Source organism: Dipteris shenzhenensis, chromosome 27 (assembly GCF_047967505.1).
Source record: "Dipteris shenzhenensis isolate YYH24624 ecotype China chromosome 27, Dip_SZ_1.0, whole genome shotgun sequence".
NCBI lineage: Eukaryota > Viridiplantae > Streptophyta > Polypodiopsida > Gleicheniales > Dipteridaceae > Dipteris > Dipteris shenzhenensis.
The window spans coordinates 20,955,734-20,970,667 of NC_141622.1; the positions used below are offsets into that span (position 1 = coordinate 20,955,734).

A 14,934-nucleotide genomic window follows, 5' to 3' on the forward strand; every position below is an offset into this window, starting at 1 on the left:
ATAGAGAAACCTACTCCAGATGGACGACATTGAAGATTTTCAAATAATAAACCTATGATTACATTCGAAAGTTGATTAAGCAGGAAATCAGGTAGCACATCATGATATAAAGACATCTTTATAGACCACATAAGAATGGACTTCATGGAGACATGGAAACATGGAGGTCACACAATCCTGGAAATTATCTGGAATTCTAGTGCTCTTTCAAAGTTCTATTTATCACAGATTATGAACACAATGGTAAACAGACAAATGCTAAAACTTTTTTAAAATTTTTCATCAGGTAGGGCTGGTACACTGTCATAATTCACAAATTGGCATTAACCTGTGCCATCCAGCCATTTGGCATGTCAATGATTTGACACTCTTTGTAATATAATAACAACAAATCCTCCATTTGGAACAATGATCACTTCATGATATTTCGTCCAAACTCTTAAAAGCGTCATTTCTTGCTGAAATAGCGAAGCAAAATTGGTCAGGAGTTCAAACCTGTATCTCTAAACAAAGTCCACTGCATTGTGTACCATATAAGAAAGTTTTTTTTTTAACCGTGTTAACTTGAACTAGGAACGCATCTCACCTGAGAGTCGATGTCTCGCAACACATGACTTGCCTTCATTGTTAATGGGCTAAGAAATGCTGCATGCTGACCATTTACAAACAAACATATCCCAAAGTCATACAACCATTTATTATTTATATATACAAGTAGACCAATCTATCCATTTCAATTAAAGTATGTCCCTTGTAGTAGTACAAGTTTTTACTTCTTCGCGTACAAATAGGATCAAATTTTCTGGTCTGTCATATTATATTCTTCGAAAACACTGAATCCCATGAATACTGTTCTTACTGAGCAATTGCTCTTGTTAGTTAAGTTTCAAACAAAGTCAACATTGTCTTCCATTGATAACATTCCACACATAAGTCCTCAGGCCTAGAAAAGAAAACATCTAGACATTTGAAAAAAAGCATTACTCTTTGAAATATTGGCATTCATATCCAATAGATGAGCAGCACTGATTCTTTTAAAATTCAGACTTGACAAGTATTCCTAACATATAGTGCTCACAACAACTATACCCAAAAGTCTCAATCATTTGCTAGACTTTCTTGGGTCTTCCTGATAGATATTATGACTTATATCAACTTCATCATGTTGCCTGTCTGAGAGAATGTGATTCGTGACCTGACATGATATACAAACTTTTGGCTAGAATTTATTCTATCAAAGCTAGAGAGTTTCCAATAACATACCTTATTTCTATTTTCATCTAGTCTTCTAGATTTTCATTGTATGCAATTTCATTATGTGAAACACTAAAATTATTGTATCATGTCCTCTGCAAAAAAGAAAAGAAACAGAGAAAGCTATGCCCAAGTGTTCTGTGCATATTCTTTTACGAAATCCATATTCCATGAACAGGTTGATCCTCTGAATGTTGGCCCCTTCTTGAAGGCAGAATGATTTTATAGGCTTGCAATGTAAAGAACATGCCTCTAGAATTTACACAGATCAATGACACAAATATGGGAAACATCATAAAGCTTCTCAATGCCCTAAACGAAAGCCTCTTTCATCCAAAGCTTGTACAGTTTAAAAGTAACAGCAAGAGTGGACTTGACACTTTTAAACAATATTGGCACATCATTTACCCTTAAAGTTGTCGGCTGATCCATTGTGCTCCTGATTGGAATCCCCATATGGGTGACAATCAGTGTCCCAAGTATACCTGTGAATTTCATACATTTATGATTTAGTAGATATGCACTAAATTTACATGCGGTTAATTCACCCTGTGCTCCTGAATATCATCCAACAAAACAAAACTCGATGGTATAATTTTTCTTACTTAAAAGAGTACAATGAATTATTTCACTCTTTGTGCTCGTTGTTGTGACATGTCTGAAATTCCTTATTTAATGAGGCAATGTGTGACTGAAATCTTAACTTTGGATAATCCTAGGCTTCATACGATAGCATGGTGCAGGAGAAGCAAAGGAAGTGGTCCCCTAAATCAGGACTGAGCAGGCCGAACCTCCCAAGCAGAGACCAGGTGGACCAGGCAATGCTTGGGCAGACTCATTGGTACTACTTATAACAGTGGCAGAACCACACAGGGCGCAGGTGTAAACCTAACAATGTGGTAGGCCTGTCATTGTAGTCATTATTGCAATGGGAAATGTATAGGGATAGAGTAGCTGATTTCCCAGAATCAAGAGGCTTAAAACCTCAATGATGACACCCACGAGAAAAACAGCATGCACTTTCCAGGGAGTTGAACATGAGTGTGATTTAGTTCCTACAGAAATGGAGTAAATTCTTGATCCACCCCAATGGACCTGAATAGAGGTATGTTATAAGCGGAGGAAGACGGGAAGAGGGTAGGACGCACATTGCCAATGAAGAAAGGGAACACAACCGTTCTGCAAAGAGGGAAAAGTATACCTAATAGTGGAGCAAAGATACACTTAAATGTGCAGACATAGAGGGCGATTATTCGGCATTCAGCATTTCTCATACAGGATTCACAAAGTAAGCTAGAGTGTGTATGAGAAGTGCAGGCCTGATGCTATAAACTCTCCAGAGTCATCCTAACAATGTGTACTGGTGAATGGATCTTTTTATTCTATACTATTTGTCTGTGTTTGCCCCAGTCTACTTATGATGTTCTTGTCCCTTTCATTATTGTCAAATGGGGGTTCCTCAGGGATGCAACACTCCTTGCTGCACAACATGTGGGGGTTAAAGGTCACTGTGCCTTTACCCCGGTTATGTACAATACTCAAACACATATATAAATGAATGAAAAAGAAGATTAGGGTGGTTATGCACCCACCAAAACTTGTGGCTCTCTGTCTCTGTCTCTGTCTCTCTCTCCTTCTTCCGTTCTTGCTTCCGTTGAGAGCACTCTCAACTGGTATCAGAGCCCGGGTGATCTAGCTGAGCGTGCGTGAATGCTTGGAAGCTCAGCAGCTCTGTGGGAGGAAGGAGAAGCTCTGTGGGAAGCTTTATGGGTGACTTGCATCCGAGTGTGCAGAGACCTTGGAGGAACCTTTGGAAAAGTCACTTTGGTTTTGCGAAGTGGTTTCGAGAGCCTGTTAAGTGTTTTCAAAGAAAAAGTCGTTTTTTGAGCTTTTCCCTGTTCCGTTCGATGATAGAGACTCCGTATTGACTTGTAGAGGCAACTATTGCTTGCTTTTAGTGTCCACTTTACTTCAGGAGCTTGGAAACACCTTCATTCTTGAATCTGGGATCATTTCATTGGATTTCTGACTCACTGTGTCAGTTTTTGCGTTTTTTGCCCGAGTGTTGAAACTCAAGTTTGGAGCAACCATTTGCAGATCTGTCAGTTCCGGTGGACTCAGGAGGTCCTAAAACTTCTATGTTGCTCATCATTCGCACTCCGGTGGAGTTTACAAACAGCTCTGTTTCCAAAAACGTTTTTTTGGCCATGTGTTGGACCCAGTGATTCAGACCACGGTTTCCAAAACCGTCTGTCCCATTGCGTTTCGGACGCCCAAAAACCCCTACCTGTCAGTTCTTGCGCGATTCGGTGGAGGATTTTCAGAGTTATAGGTCTCTGTGTATTCGATTTCGTCTCTCTGTTATGCATTTTTCATTCTAAGGTTTTGAAACCTTAGATTTATGCCACATGGCAGTGGATAAGTGTTGACTCCCATTTCTCACTCATCGGTTGGGATTTTGGAGTTTTGGCAGAAGAGAGATATTTGCAGATTTTCTTGCTGAGTCCGATTATGCAATGGCGCCCATGTTTTGAGGCATCTCAGGTTCTATTTTTCAGTAGCGGTCATTACCGTGGGACTATGATTTCTTGAGCATACCTTATGCAGATCACTCCGGTTTGAGCAGTGTGCGCTCATTCGTGGTATGCATTGGGTTGCAGTGGATGATTTATAGGCCATTTGGATGCATTGCGGTTCTTATTGGATGCGCTGATAGGCCCAAATTGCCTTGTGGGATGCTATTTTTTATGGACGCTTTGCACATGGATGCTATTTTATGCTGAGGGACAGCTTTGACACATTGCAGGTGATGCACTGATAGTGCTATGCTCTCTTGGATGAGATATTATTAATGCATATGCCAGTGGACGGTGTTTATGCTTGAGTCATTTGGCACTTATTGGCATTTTGGATTGCCATTGCAGTTGGCATTTTCTTTTGGGCCAGATTTGCTCATATGGATGCATAGTATATGCACATGAGTCAGATGCATCTTTTGATGCTTTGAGCTTTGAGTTTTGGTGATATTTCACTCTATTGTGGCATACACATTTGGGTGCATCTGGTATTTGGTGTGATTCTCTCTTGCAGGCACTAGCATTTGGGATTTTGTTTCATTTGCATCATGGCATCCTCTTCCATGTCTGAAAAGGAGTTTTTCAGCATTAAAAAGTTTGATGGGACAAACTTTTCTTTGTGGAAAGAACAAATAAAGGATGTGCTTATTCAAAAGAAGCAGATTAAACCCTTGGCAGGGATTGAAGCTAAGCCTGCAAATATGTCTGAGAATGATTGGAATGAGTTGAATGCATTAGCAAAGTCTACTATTAGACTTCATCTTGCAGAGTCAGTTTATTTCACAGTAGTAAATGAGCAGACTACGGATGATTTGTGGAAGAAACTGTGTGCCACTTATGAGAAGGTAACTGCCTCTAATAAAGTTTTCCATGTCTGAAAAGGAGTTTTTCAGCATTAAAAAGTTTGATGGGACAAACTTTCTTTGTGGAAAGAACAAATAAGGGATGTGCTTATTCAAAAGAAGCAGATTAAACCCTTGGCAGGGATTGAAGCTAAGCCTGCAAATATGTCTGAGGATGATTGGAATGAGTTGGATGCATTAGCAAAGTCTACTATTAGACTTCATCTTGCAGAGTCAGTTTATTTCACAGTAGTAAATGAGTAGACTACGGAAGATTTGTGGAAGAAACTGTGTGCCACTTATGAGAAGGTAACTGCCTCTAATAAAGTTTACCTCATGAAGAGGTTGTTTGAGCTGCAGATGAAGGAAGGGGTCTCCATTGCTTCTCACTTCAATGAATTCAATATTATTTTCAGCCAGCTTCAGGCTCAGAAGATGAATTTTGATGTGGAGACTAAGGCAATATTTCTCTTATGTTCATTGCCATCCTCATGGGATACCTTCTGTATAGCTGTCAGTAACTCTGCACCTGGTGGAGTACTGAAATTTGATGATGTTGTGGGTAGCTTGTTGGCCGAGGAGATTAGAAGGAAGTCTATGGATGGCAACAAGCAAGATGCAGCCTTAAATGTGCAAAGGAGCAGATCACAGTTCAGGGGAAAGTCCCAAGAAAGAGAGAAGTCTCATAGCAAATCCAGGGCACGAAACATTGAGTGTTACCATTGTGGCAAGAAAGGCCATATGAAAAAGGATTGCTACAAGCTGAAAAGAGAGCAAAAGGATAAGAAAAAGAATGCAAATTGGGGTGCAAATCAAAAGGAAGAGAGTCCAAGGGAGGACAAAGGAAAAGTGAAGATCGAGGAGATCAATGCAGTCACACATGATAGTGACAATGACGTTCTCTTCATGTCTAGTTTATTTGCAGAGTTGCTTACCACTTCAGATGATGCATATTCTCAGGATTCGATTTTGGATTCTGGTGCTTCATTCCATGTTACTCCCCATAGGGAATGGTTCTCCACTTATGACAATGGAAAGACAGGTTGTGTGCATCTTGGAAATGACTATGCATGTGACATAGTGGGAGCAGGTGACATAAAGTTTTCTTTTGCAAATGGGTCTGCATTTGTTTTGAAACATGTGAGACATGTGCCTAAGCTGACCAAGAGTCTTATTTCACAGTGGGTCAGCTAGATGATGCTGGTTTTCACACCACTTTTGGCTTTCAGAGTTGGAAAATTCAGAAGGGCTCTATGCTTTTGGCCAGGGGTGCCACTGTGGGACTTTGTATCCCTTACATGTATCAGGGGTATTTGATCATGTTGTTGCAATAACTGAGCAGCCAAGTACTTCTTTGTGGCATTGCAGGTTGGGGCACATGAGCCAGAATGGAATGAAACTCTTATGCCGTTTGGGTTATGTACCGCATTTGAGTTTCTCTGATTTTGAATTTTGTGAGCATTGTCTCTATGGGAAGCAGACTAAATCAGCCCATAAAAGAAGGGGAAAGAAAGAGTTTGAAATGCTTGATTTGGTGCATTCAGACGTATGTTTTCCCATGCCTACACGGTCATTAGGCGGGGCTGAATACTATGTGACATTCATTGATGATGCAACTAGGAAAGTGTGGGTTTATGCTATAGCTCGGAAGAGTAATGTGTTCCAGGTATTTCAGAAATGGCTGGCCTTGGTTGAGAATCAGTCAGGTAGAACGCTTAAATGCCTATGGACTGACAATGGTGGAGAGTATCTCTCTCATGACTTTCAGCATTTCTGTGATACACGTGGGATTAAGAGGGAGCTCACATCCCCTCATACTCCAGAGCAAAATCCAGTTGCAGAAAAGATGAATCGTACCATTCAAGAAAGGTTGCAATGCATGCTTTCCAATGCAAGTCTTTCTGGTGGTTTTTGGGCTGAGGCAATGAAGACTGCAGTGCATGTGATCAATAGATCACCTAGTAAGAGTTTGGAATGGTGGTATTCCTGAAGAGGCATGGAGTGGCAAGAAGCCCTCTTACTCTCATTTGCGTAAATTTGGGTGTGAGGCATATGCACATGTGCCAAAAGAGCTTCGAAGGAAGCTAGATCCTAAGTCTAGGAAATGCATCTTTCTGGGTTATGGTGAAAGTGGAGAGATGGGCTATCGTCTCTGGGATCCAGAAGCAAAGAAGATCATACACAGCCATGATGTAGTCTTCAATGAGAAGAAGATGCATAAGGCACCCATGAGGGATGTGGAAATGAGGAGAATCACTTTCTAGGATGTGAATGCACCTGCATATGTTGATAGACAGCAAGCTGTCCATGCACCAAATGTGCAAGAAATGGTACCACCAAATACTCCCACAGGTATACAATCAAGGGTAGATGATGGATCATCTATTAGTGGCAATGATGAGCCAAATGTGGCTGATATGCAGGTGGGACAGCAAGCTGAAATGCCCTTGAGAAGATCTTCTAGAGTGTCTAGACCGCCTCATAAGTTTGTTCCAGGGGTAGACTATGTGATGCTTACTGATTACGGGGACCCTTCTTGCTACAGAGAGGCTATGATGCGCGAGGATCAACGCAAGTGGGAGTGTGCTATGCAATCAGAGATGAGTTCACTTATGAAGAATAAGACTTGGGACTTGGTTTCTTTGCCACATGGAAAGAAAGCATTGCCATGTAAATGGGTCTACAAAATGAAGGTCACAGGTGATGATGTGCCTAGGTACAAGGCCCGTTTGGTTGCTAAAGGGTTCAAGCAAGAGAAGGGTGTGAACTTTGATGAGATATTCTCTCCGGTTGTGAAGATGACCACACTTAGATGCATGCTTGGACTAGTGGCATTAGAGGATATGGAGCTTATGCAGATGGATGTCAAGACAGCTTTCTTGCATGGGGATTCGCATGAGGAAATTTACATGGTGCAGCCGGAAGGCTTTGAAGAAAAGGGCAAAGAGCATTTAGTTTGCAAGCTGAAGAAGAGTCTCTATGGTCTTAAGCAAGCGCCTAGAGAATGGTATCAAAAGTTTGATGCTTTCATTCGGTCCCAGGATTTTAGAAGGAGTGAAATTGATCACTGCCTCTACACTAAAACGGCTAAGGATAATAGCCTGATAATCCTGGCACTATATGGGGATGATATGCTATTGGCTGGCAAGAATACTTAGAGCTAGATGCATTAAAGGCCAAGTTGCATGAGGTCTTTGATATGAAGGATTTGGGACTTGCAGGTCATATTCTTGGTATGCGCATCACGCGTGATCGGAGTAGGAAACTCCTTTGGCTTTCACAAAAAGAGTATGTTACAAAAGTATTGCAGCGTTTCAATATGGAGGGAGGGAAGGCAGTGAGTACTCCATTGCCTCCATATGTGAAACTGAGTCACACAGATAGTCCCAAATCAGATGAGGAAAGGGCCATGATGGCCAAGGTTCCTTATGCATCAGCAGTTGGGAGTCTTATGTATGCTATGACAGCTACTAGACCAGACATTGCATTTGCAGTGGGAGTTGTTAGCCGATATATGGCTAATCCAGGAAAGAGGCATTGGGAGGCAGTTAAGTGCATCATGAGGTACATGAAGGGTACCAAGGAGATGTGCATCTGCTTTGGTAGAGGAGACATGCGTGTACTTGGGTACACAGATTCAGACTATGCAGGGCATGTGGATAATAGGAGATCCACTTCTGGTTATGTGTTCACCTTTGCAGGTGGTGCAGTGTTGTGGATGTCTCGCGCACAGAAGTGCGTTGCTTTGTCTACCACAGAGGCTGAGTATGTTGCAGCCACAGAGGGTTGCAAGGAGGCTATATGGCTTGATCGGCTAGTGGGAGATTTGGGGATTCATACAGGTGTACCGACATTGCATAGTGATTCCATGAGTGCTATTCAGCTAGCACGGAATCCGGTCTTTCATGCAAAGACCAAACACATTGAGGTCAGGTACCATTTCATCAGGGAGGTACTTGAGGACAAGCGCATAGAGCTTGTCAAGGTTCATACAGTCTACCTAGTCAGGGGTTTGAGTATTGTCGTGTATTGATGGGCATTGGATAGTATGCTCACTAGTTGTTCTCCCTTAAAGGCACATTGTCCTTTAAGTGGGAGGTTGTGGGGGTTAAAGGTCACTGTGCCTTTACCCCGGTTATGTACGATACTCAAACACATATATAAATGAATGAAAAAGAAGATTAGGGTGGTTCTGCACCCACCAAAACTTGTGGCTCTCTCTCTCTCTCTCTCTCTCTCTCTCTCTCCTTCTTCCGTTCTTGCTTCCGTTGAGAGCACTCTCACAACAGCCATAGGCTGATAGTAATACCTCTAAAATATCATCCCTCACCATATTTTGGCAATGATAGTGAGACCTTTTGAAGATTTGAATGGAGAGTTATCCAAAGTAGTCTTCCAAACGTTTGATTTCCAAGCTAAAAGGTGGCCTGGAACCTGTGTCCAGTCTTATCATGCAAAGCAACTGATAGCTTGAGAGATTCAATGAGAAGACGTAGAAGCATCTTAGGACAGGTGCAAGAGAGTTACATCTGGGAGCACACGGGTTCAAGTGGTGTACTCACACTAGCGAAGCCTCCTAGGAGGTCTCTAATGTACCAAAATTTCCTGAAGCAGTGGTAGTTCAATCTTGATTGAGACCTTGAGTCACGCCCGGAAGAGGAAGCAAAAATCGAGAGCATGAAGTAGAAGCATCTGAGAAAGTTGTTGATGAGGAGAAAAGTGAGCAGAATGAAGAGCAAGTTGGCGCTGAGGATAGCTAATGCAAGACCTTTCAGAATCCCTCTTTGTCACACAAAATGCCTTCTCCCCAACTAATTAATTAAAATATATAAGAAAACACAAAACCTCAAGGAACGGATATCGAAGCACATGTGAGTAAGTTTCCTATAGCACACCCAAAAGAATTAAATCAGAGCTTCACATGTTTCCCTCTTCCTTGTAGGATGCAGCGGACATCTGCTGATTCAGCCACCATCAACAGCCACCATCAAGATGAAGCCTAGTGAAAGAATTTTCAAGTTGTAAATTCGGATGGAGGTGGTTGCTACAAAATGGTTAATCCACACAATCATGTGGTAATGAAGCAAACGTTCTTTAGTTATCTTCCTCAGTCTATTGCAGCACAACTCATTGACAATCTTCTCGAGGATGGACCACTCCAATATTTGTTAAGGAATCGGAGAGGATGAAGCATACAAACCCTCGAAGCTTCCTTCGTAGCAGGTCCCAACTCTACTACTGCCATGTGAAGAAGCAAGACATGGAATGGAATGGAAATGAAAGCAAGACTAAACAACCATAATGGAAATGAAAGAAAGAAAGGAATGTACAACTGAAGTAAAGTACTTACATCACCAAGACAGGCTTGAGTGATTTGACATGAGAACTCTAGGATACAAAGTAGTATAGTACTACTCTAGAACTCAATAGAAACACACTAAAAGTCATCAAATTGACTCCATTTCCTAACACCCCCCCATGGAGGAAAGGTGAGGGACTACTGGAATGGAACCAAGAACATGACGGTCATAAAAAACCGTGCATGCCGGTCTAGAACTAGACATGGCTCCCACACAATCTCAGAGGCAAGTGAGCATGGCTCAGAGGCTAGTGAGCATAACATAGAAATCTCATCTAGCATGGCTCAGAGGCTCACCTGATCAACTCAGAGGTCTAGGAGACCAATGCACCAACAAATAGACCAAAAATACATGGCTCCCACAATACATCCCCTCCTGGCTCCAAAGACTAATGAGGAACATGGAGCCACACACCAAAAATAGAAAAGAAATACATCATTTTAGGAGGACTGTCCAAGGCAGAGTACCTTTATTGACTCATCCTTTGCACAGCATCCAAATATTGGGCTGGCCCTCCCATAAGCTGGCTACAATTCTGAAACATTTGAGGGAAAAGAACCCTCAATATGTGGCAACCCTGCTGGAGTCTAAGAGGTAGAGGGAACATCAACTGGAGAACCCAAATCAGCATCATCCTCAAACTGAATGATGTCCAAAGGTGTATCATCGTATGGAGGCAACTCCTTACTGATGGGCTGCATGCATCTCGAGCCTATGCACACATCAGAAAAAGATAAGAGGACAACAGAGGCAACCTGAAAAATCTATTAGAGAAGCCATCCAAAAAGATAGGAAGTTATCTTAAAGAAGTTTTAGAACATCACAACAAGGTGCTTGGGCTAGTTACACAAACTAGCTCAACAAGTACTAACTACATAGCAAGTGTACAGTATTCTCTTTTACAAGTATCTCGAGGAGGACCCCAGTATCTCGAGGACAGAGGAGTCTCACACGCATTGAGGATCACTATTGGGCAGATGCGGGTTTCATCCCATCAGTTGAGGATTGAGGCAGGGAGAGCAGCAGGTATATCCACAGAGTAGCAAATTTGCATGCTAGGAGTGATTCAAATAAAGGAGCACTTTCTTTGCAGCTGCCCAACCTACTACGAGATCCGAGGGTGATACCACTGTCTCTACGAGGATGGGAGTGGCTTCATCCCACTATCACAATTGATCCACTTCCATGACCAAGTCTATGCTAGGCTCTATTTGCTGAGATGCACCGACACAACTAGACCCTACTACAATAGATCAGAGAGCAGCAGGAGGCAATCAGACCACAGTAGACGGAGGATGACCAGACAAGGCGGTGGGTCATAGACTTCTATGTCTTTGAGTCACAGCTGCAGGACACAGTGGGATGGAGGAGGAGCTAGCCAATATGCGGGCAGTCTGGATTTCTGAGAAAGTGTCTGATAGTTGAAGGAAGATTAGGGTTTGCTTCCTACGTGTGTTCTTACATTAATTGCTTGTGGAGTTTACATGAGTTACATAGTGAATTGGAAAGAGAAGCCGATTGCTCTACCACTGAGCTTGTCGCTTATCTCAATCGACACTAAGGGAGGTTTCTATTTGAGGGCAGCCAATTGATCTTGAGTCAAGCCTTGGTCGTGTTTAATACTGTAGTGACGGATTTTCTTTGCTTTAGTTGATGACGAGTAGCTGCAAAGTGGCGGTTTTTTCCTCCACTTCTTGTGCGCGCTTCTTGTGCGCGCTATTGGTTGCTCATCAAAATCCTGGTTCCTCTGAAGATAGCTCAGAAGCAAGATGCTACAGGCTGCAGGTGATTAGAGGAAGGTTGAGTGCTGTTTTATTCGTGGCAAAGATTGGAAATCCCAGAAGTTGACGGTGAACGTTAATTCTGGCATTACGTGTGGTTGTGGAGTAATCAACTGGGTCGGAATATCTACCATATCGTCCTCTAGTATGCCAGAAGAAGCAGGCTTTTGTTTGTCAAAATGAGGAGTTAATTAACACTTTGTTTATAACAACTCGAAAGACTTTTGGCGAAAGTTCCTTCAACGGCGAGTCCCGTCCCCTCTCACCGACACCAAAACCCTGGCACTCCTATGCACGCACACTATATGATGTCCCTAATCAGCCAAGCTCTCACAAGTAGCACGCCCCACATCGTACATACTTTTCACAGTCGCGCTGGTATCAAACACACAGCCCTAAAGCTTCACAAATCCAAGCGAAAGATCATGAGGGCCTAAGTACTGAGTTCATTGCATATGGACTAGAGACCCTGGCCCCAATCTTAGCAAAGCTTTTTAACAAAGCGGTTTTCATAGGATTCCTGCACACTTGGACCCTTAACACCATCACCCCCATTCACAAGGTAGAAGATCCCATGAGCCTGAAAAACTATAGGACCATTACGATTGGACATGTCATGTCCAAGATCTATGCATCACTGCTCGACACAGACGTTATTCTATTACAGAGCTCCAAGGGCTCAAAGCCGTGGGCTTCCCGGTAGATCATGGAACCATGGATCACATACTCACACTTCGAGGGGTCATCGAGGAGGCGGCCAAGGAACAAGTAGGCTTCCAGGTAGATCATGGAACTGTGGATGACACACTCACACTCTAAGGTGTCATCAAGGAGGCTAGGGAAGAGAGACAAAAGGTTTACTGCTGCTTTGTGGATTTTTGGAAGGCTTTTGACACAATGCCAAGAGCCCAACTCATCAGACATCTACAAGAGTCGAAATATGACCATGAGATCACTTGGGCAGTTATGGCACTTTATGAGAGTCTCGAGTAGGGTTCGGATAGGTGCAAAGTGGTGGACAGATAGATTATGAGCACTATTGGGATCAAACAAGGTTGTCCGTTATCACCAACCTAGTTTGGCCTCTACATAGATGAGCTCAAGACTTTCATTGGGACCCTAGGAGGAGCCGGCTGCTCTTTGGTTGGATTGCTACTGCAGATTCTTATGTACACAGATGACATGGTCCTACTCTCTTCCTTAGCAGAGGGCCTCCAACGACACTTAGATGGGTCTCATACCTTCTGTGAGACACATGACTTGAAGGTCAACCTTGGTAAAACCAAGGTTAAGCTCTTCAATAGTCCTAAGAAACCATGCACAGAGAGCATTTGGATGGGTTACCGATCTAGGTGGTTGCATGCTACACATACCTTATTGAGAGTGGTCGGATAGAGGGCATACCCAAAGAGGGTGGCATTTGCACCGTATGCAATCACCAAGAGGTCGAGTCAGAGGAGCACTTTGCTTTTGGATGCCCTATGTACTATGAGATCAAAGGTCACTATCACTACCTCTTGTCATACCCAGATCAAAGATGCTTGGCGGCCTTCATCCATGAGGCTGTCCAACACATGGAGCAGGTTCTCAGTGCACACAGGCAAGATCAGGGCATACTACTAGACTCCACTCAGAGCATGATCACTGAGTTTTCCGAGCCAGACAACTCCGACTAGTAGGACTCATGGAGGTCGCAGCTGCAAGGACCCAAGCCAGAGATATATCAGACTTGCCAGTAGACTGAGACATAGATCACATTAGGAGACCTTCCCTCCATGATCACTAGACTGGAGACACAACTTTCAGGAGTGACAATGGCACTTGTTCGCCGTAGGACATCATGGCATGCCAAAGTCCCAGTGGATGACTAAGACCCCATAATGATCGCTTTGTTTGACAACATGGGAACGAAGCTGTTTTTCTCTTCTTCTTTCCATCCCAAGACAGATGGTGAAAGTGACCATTAGTAGAGAGTGCCTACAACAATATTGTTTATAGTTCCACCCCATTTGAGGTTATTTATGGAAAGATGGTTTTACCACCCATCTTGAGAAGAAAATATGAGATATTTGCAGCTGATCGGTATATAAGGGACCTCATTCAGCCAAGTGCGGACAGCAATTGAAAGGTCCCAAGAAAAGCACAAGAGGACTGCATATAAGCACAAAAGACAGTTGAACCTCAAAGGGTGCTTTTGAAATTTGAGAAAGCTAGCTTATGCAGGTTAAAGGGCAAAGAGAAGTCTATGCCAAATTATTTACCAGGTATATTGGACCCTTTCAGGTCACAGACAAAATCAATGAGGTAGCATATAGGCTGCAGTTGCCAGAACACTGGAAGATTCACAATGCCTTTCATGTGAGCCTTCTAAAAAGATATCAAGGCCCAGAGCCTACGGAGTCTATCTTGGAAGAGCCACTAGAGGTGGATGAGTTGTAGGGGATCCTCCAACACAAATAGATTGTGCATCATACAATACACAAAGGCCCCCAAGGCAGGGTGACTTATAGGTACCTCGTCAAGTTCAAGGACTATTCGGCATTGAATGCCAAGTGGATGGATGAAGACATGCTGTCAAATAGTCCATAAATTTTGGATCTTTACAAGGAGGCTTTTCAATTGAGGTCAACCGATTAGAAGCTAAGGGGATGTCACCAAGTTGTAGACATTCGAAGTAAATAATAAATTTGACCTTTTATTTGACTAAAATTGACTTTGATCAATGAGGCTTGACTTTGGTCAAAGAGACATGGTTTCGGCCAAGGAGGGTTGACTTTAGTCAACCAGAGCATTCAGACTCCGATAAGAAAGATTAGACTATGATTAGGGAGTTTTGACTGTGGTTCAAAGTCCTTAACCATGATCAAAGAGAGTCGACCCTTGTCAACCAGAGAATTAATGTGTATGCACTGTTTTGCATGGTGAGAGACTAGGATTAGTTTAAGATTTTGATTATTTTTGCATGCAAGAGCTAACAATTAACGGGTCCCACGGTTGAGTACCTCGAATTAATTGTGCATGTTCCAAGAGTGGTTTGTAACCCTATTCTAATGGAACACAACTACAAGTTGGGATATGCCCACTACCGCATGTGACCACAGCCTTGGAGAGCTCTAGAAGA

The 14,934-nt window shown here is 42.8% G+C and overlaps 1 protein-coding gene across 3 annotated transcripts in view; it reads right to left on the bottom strand.

Moving 5' to 3' along the window:
• Nucleotides 1-205: 205 nt before the first annotated feature.
• Nucleotides 206-14,934, bottom strand: part of LOC147884021 (uncharacterized) — a 29,365-nt gene continuing 14,636 nt past the window's right edge. For all 3 annotated transcript variants that reach the window (XM_087399084.1, XM_087399083.1, XM_087399085.1), the window contains 3 exons: nt 1,663-1,739; nt 587-652; nt 206-458 (listed from right to left, as the gene is read on the bottom strand). In XM_087399084.1, coding sequence (XP_087255210.1) covers nt 354-458; nt 587-652; nt 1,663-1,739 — 248 coding nt within the window. In that variant the 3' untranslated portion in view covers nt 206-353. The remainder of the gene's footprint in view (nt 459-586; nt 653-1,662; nt 1,740-14,934) is intronic.